The sequence below is a fragment of the Manacus vitellinus genome, unplaced genomic scaffold (assembly GCF_001715985.3).
Source record: "Manacus vitellinus isolate BGI_N305 unplaced genomic scaffold, ASM171598v3 scaffold_48_pilon, whole genome shotgun sequence".
NCBI classification, from domain to species: domain Eukaryota; kingdom Metazoa; phylum Chordata; class Aves; order Passeriformes; family Pipridae; genus Manacus; species Manacus vitellinus.
The window spans coordinates 4236810-4241991 of record NW_021940593.1 but is presented as its reverse complement, the minus strand read 5'-3'; the positions used below and the strand labels follow the sequence as shown (position 1 = coordinate 4241991).

Below are 5182 nucleotides of genomic sequence, written 5' to 3'. Positions count from 1 at the left end.
CTGTTTCTAGAAGTTTTAGACATCACTTGAGCTACTGCAAGTTTGATGTCAATGTGTCTCTGTGAGAAAACTTCCAGGAGGTTTTGTGTTTGGATGGAATTGGGATTTGTACAAGTAGCTGCAAGAGAATTCAGTTGGGAAGAATTAGTAAGTGCTTGTCATCTTCGAGGCCAGAGGAGCCCAAAAACCAGCCCATCCTCTGCAGTGTTAATTAGCTCTCAATAATCAGCATAAAAGTGATTTGTACAAAGCTGATTAAACCTGGATACTTAGGAAGTGTCCTGTGTTCCCAACACCAGCCTCATCCAGCAGGACTACAACACCACCTCCAAGAAATGCAGTTTTCTCCTCCTGAATCCAAACTGATGGAACCAGAGAGGTCTTTCTCTCTAATAAAAACCTGAGGGCTTCTAGGGGCACTTTTTGCTCTTCAGTGTCTTTTTTCACCCCCCTCAACTGCACTGTCCTTTGAGAGCTTTTTAAGCTCTTTCTGGTTTAAGCCTTTCATCTCTCAGGGCCCTGCTCAGACCCTTCTCCGTGAGGGCAGCTGAGCCCACAGACCTGGGAAGGTCCCTGTTGAAACAGCTCCTGAGGGTTCTGAGGATAATTAGCACAAAACCAAATGTTTTCCATGTAGAAGGATCCATCAGCAGTGCAGGAACAAGCAACAGCTCCCAGTGCTGAGTTGTTGAGAGGCTGAGTCCTGCCTGAGGACAAAGCCAGGCTCAAAGGTGTCCTGGAGTATAAGAGTGGGAATTACCCCATGGAACATGATACTGGAGCACAGCCTCACAAAACCAGGCCAGCAATCAATTAATCAAACCTCATCTATATTTTGCTGCTAACTGGCTTTTCTTCTTTGCATGATGATGGAAGATACCAAGTACAGAAAGGGAGGAAACCTTCCCAAAGCACGTGTGACAGGAACAGACTGAAGGGGAAGGAGGGAGGAGAAATTATCTTTTCAAGGCTGTGAGATATTCATGAGGTTCTACCTTGTAACTCCACTTGATGCCTTCCATGTCCCCATAATAAATGCTAATTCATTCAAGTCTTCCTGATACAAAAGGAGGAAAAAAATTAATTCCCAAATATAATTTAAATATAAAACTATGTCACGACAATAACAACAACAAAAAACCCCAATCAACAAACAACACAGCTTTTCTTGGAAACTTTCTTGCAATCCTCTAGAGGAAATAACACATATGCAAAGCCTCTGACTTTATGAGGCAGAACTTCAAACAATGCTGTCTTAGAATGGGCTTTGGTATCTTTTTTTGCAGGGTAATTTTGGCAATGATTATTAGAGGACTCAGAAGTCAGGAGATTTTATTTCCTTTCCCGGTTTGGGAATTTGTAAAGTAGTTTTTCCTCCATCACTGGTTTCTTCCAGCTCAGCCCAAGACCATAAACAAAGCAGACACTCTATGGATTCTTCCTTGCCAGTGGATCCAACTGCTCTGGGTCCAAGGGAAAGCAGCTTGGAATGGAAACACCTCAGTAAATTCATGGATAGATGCCAACTGCAGAGAAGGAACTGTGCAAGACTGAGTCAAAATATGACTCTTCCCACCTACATTAAATGCTTTCCTTCAGGGGTCAGCTGAGTAGACATCTTGCCCTGCAAAGCAGGACTTCTCTTCCAAGTTATTGCTTCTGAATAATTCATACTTCAACTTTGCTCTAGATTCATTAATATTCCTTCTCATGTTCATTTCAAAATTAAAAAGCAAATTAAAAAAGAAAAAAACAAAAAGATGATGTTAAACTAAAAACAGTCTTTTAGTCTATGGAGTAGGGTAATGGCAGCTATGTAGTAGCTTAATAGTAGGTTAATAAAGAATAAATATAACACATAAAAAGATAAAATAAAGGATAAATGTAATACAGGTGTTTCCTAGTTGAATCTTTTTAGGTACCATCTGTATCTTCTAAAGGAATTATCACTTAAAAGTCAAGTAAATGTTTGAGGCACCAAGGTATAAGTTCTTCCACTTTGGTTTATCAAAATTTCTGCACGTAGATAAACAGCAGAAAGTTCAGAGTTTATCACCAGAACCAGGTTCTCGTTTCAGAGATCACATTTCTCACGGTGCAGTTCGATGCCAAAAAAAGCCAGAAAGCAAACAAAAGAAGCTGAACAGAACCTGAACCGACTGCAGCTTAGGGAGGTAAATGAAAATATTTTGTAACTCAGCACCTACATCACAGGGCAGATTTTTCCAAGCTCTGGCAGACACTGTGTCTTCCAGTGGAGCACACGTGCCTGAGCAAGGACAGGAACGGGGACAGAGCTGCCTTGCCCTCATCTGAGAGCACAGTGGCCCCAGAACTGTGTGGTTTGCATTACAGCCAGATAAAAAAAGAGAAGGGAATGGCCAAGCACTAGTTAGTAATGATTCCTGCCTCACCTGCCCCTGTACTGGGAACTGGAGCAGATCTGTGCAGGTCATCCTGGTCATCCTGCATAATGTGGGTGCCCTGGAACCCCTGTGAGGCCACTAAGCCCAAACCAATTTAACACAGAATTTAAAGAAGTAAAATCAACTTAAAGTAAAATGCAGTTATAAAGACTAATCAAGTGCCAAGGTGTGTGTGAAGGATGTGCAAACCAATGTACCAAGATTAAATATGGATCATCTCTCCCCTTCCCTTGACCCAGCTCAGGTACAACTGCAGCAGGACTCCTGGGGCCAGACAAAGCAAGACACCAAAATGTGTGGGATGGGAAAAGACTACGAGGCACAGGACAGCAAGACAGACAAGGCAGGGAACAGCAGGAACCTCCACACTTACAGCCTCAACCTCCCCTGTCTCCTGGCTGGAGGAAGCAGGACAGAGAGTGTGTCCTGCAAGGAGCCAAGTCACGACCTGAATGTCCATGTTTAACATTATTTTAATGCCATCTTAATGTCCAAGTTAACCAGGGGGGGTAATACCTCGTGATTCAACTGGTTCTTCCTTTTTCTATTCTTAAACATATGAATCAAAGGTCATACAGCAATTGAGAAATTCCCCTTTCTGTTGCCCCCCCAGCAGAGAGGCACATCTCCATCATACCTGGAGGGAAAGGGTGCCAGCACTGTCTTGCACCAAGAAATGATCAAGTTCTCACCTCATTTGGTGATTCACTGTGCACTCTGAGCATGAAATGAGCCTTACACTCACCTTTATCCCTATTTAAGGATATACCAACATATACACTTAGTAAAGCACCTGCATGAGATAAACCCCCACTGCTCTTCAGTGCCTCCTGATCAAAACCTGACCACAAACCCATAAAATCTTCCCAGGGACGAGTGACTAATGCTTCCTCTTCCAAAAAAAAAATATTTCTCCTAAGGTTTATAACAACCCTGCATGGAATAACATGTCAAGTCCCTTCCCAGAAGTGCTTCTTTGGGATATTCTGAGAGTGAAACACAGACAGATCAGGAAAAGCAATTCCACAATTTACCAAATTTCAGTGACACTCAGCCTTTGCACCGAGGGATTAGTTTGCCACTGGATCAAAGCTGGGATTTCACCACGTGGATCTTACCCTGGTTTTCTTTTGCTTAACACACAAAAGGCAGCCTAAAGCACACAGGACCTTCCTATGACAGTTCTTAATTGTGTCCACAGAAACAGAGGGCAGTTGCTTGCCAAACAAACACATCAAACTTGCCAAAACTCCAGAGGACTTACAGGATCAGTGAGTTCAGGCAGGCTGGCTTGGTAGGTGAGGGGTCTGCAGTCACGGGTGTTGTTCACCAGGACACAGGGGAGAAACATTGGTCCCAAATCGTCCCCATCCAGCACATCCACTGTCAGGGTGGTTGTACTTGTCCTTCTCTCATTCAGATTTTGGGCTCGGTCCTGTGGAGCAAATGGGGAGACTTTCTGAAGTCAGCACCTACTAAAAAGTTTGAAGCAAAGCTAAGGACAAAACACAGTTATCCACATTCCTGCTAATATTACAGGAACTTCAGCCTCAGAGGCTCGGGAATACAACTAGGAGGGAAAAGTTAAGAAATACTGCAAGACATCTGTCACTCAAAATAACAGAGGCTGGGAAATCTGGAGTACGAAATCTATAAAAATGCAGCAAATTTGTAAAAGATAAGAAGCCCCTTGTGCCTTATTGATAATGTGAAATTATGGGGTTTTACCCAGCAGGCAGCTGAACCCCACAGCACCAGGGGGATGGGGGAGAGGAGCAGTAAACAAGGTAAAACTCAGGGGCTGAGTTTGCCCACAAAATGAGTTATACTGCTTATGATTTAAAAGGTTCAAGAACACTTCTGTCCACAACAAAGCAGCTCCAATGCTGCATCCCCCAAAAGATCTCCACACTGCATGGCAGGTTCTCATCTCTGTTAGCATGGTTTGGCTTATTTTTATTTTTTTTTATTCTTTAGGTACACAAGACACTACTGACTATTGCAACTTCTCTACTGTCTCCTTTCTTTTCCTTCTAGACGGCACAGAATAAAGCCTGAAAGTTCCTGAATTGTGGGAACCACCCACATTAATTTTACACACTGAATGATGTGCACAGTAGTAAGAGCACCTCTTCTTTCTTCTTTTGTTATCACAGAGAGAGGACAGCATGACTAGCCATTATTTTTTTATTTTAATCAGTCAAAAGTATTTCCATTTTCATGGAGGGACTGTTGCATCAGCTTTTCTTTACAGACTTAAGGAAATATGGGCCATTAGCTGAGTCTTGCCCTCCTATTCTAATATAACATTAACAGAAAAGAAAAAAAAAAGGAATTTTAAATTAATTTTTTCTGTATTTATGCCATTTAATATGGCATAAATAATTAATATCTGTATAAAAGGAATAGGTCATTGCTCTAAATCAGATGGGATACATATTTTGGAATTTCTTGGAACAGCTTCACATTAATAGTAAATATGGGAATTTCTGCATTCAGTTTTCTTCAAGGTCAGTGATAAAAAACAATTCCAGCCACAAGGAGCAGCCTTCCTCAGCTAAACCATCCTTACATTCCCTCAGTATGTGCTTTTGAGTGATACTGGATCAAAGCAGCTCCAGAGGAATTAATTCCATGCAGTATCTTTGAGATGCAAGAACAACAAACTGCTGATACTGTGACCAGTGGAGCAGAAGTGTGATTGCACACCACAGACAACAGAGGGAATGAAATGCATCCTGTGGTGTTTTATAATC

General features: G+C 42.1%; 1 protein-coding gene across 1 annotated transcript in view; it reads right to left on the bottom strand.

Annotated features, from left to right (window-relative positions):
- PCDH15 (protocadherin related 15) overlaps positions 1–5182 on the bottom strand; it is a 217673-nt gene that overhangs the window by 193388 nt on the left and 19103 nt on the right. The window contains exon 5 of the mRNA XM_029962595.1: positions 3691–3861. Within this exon, the coding sequence (XP_029818455.1) occupies positions 3691–3861 (171 nt within the window). The remainder of the gene's footprint in view (positions 1–3690; positions 3862–5182) is intronic.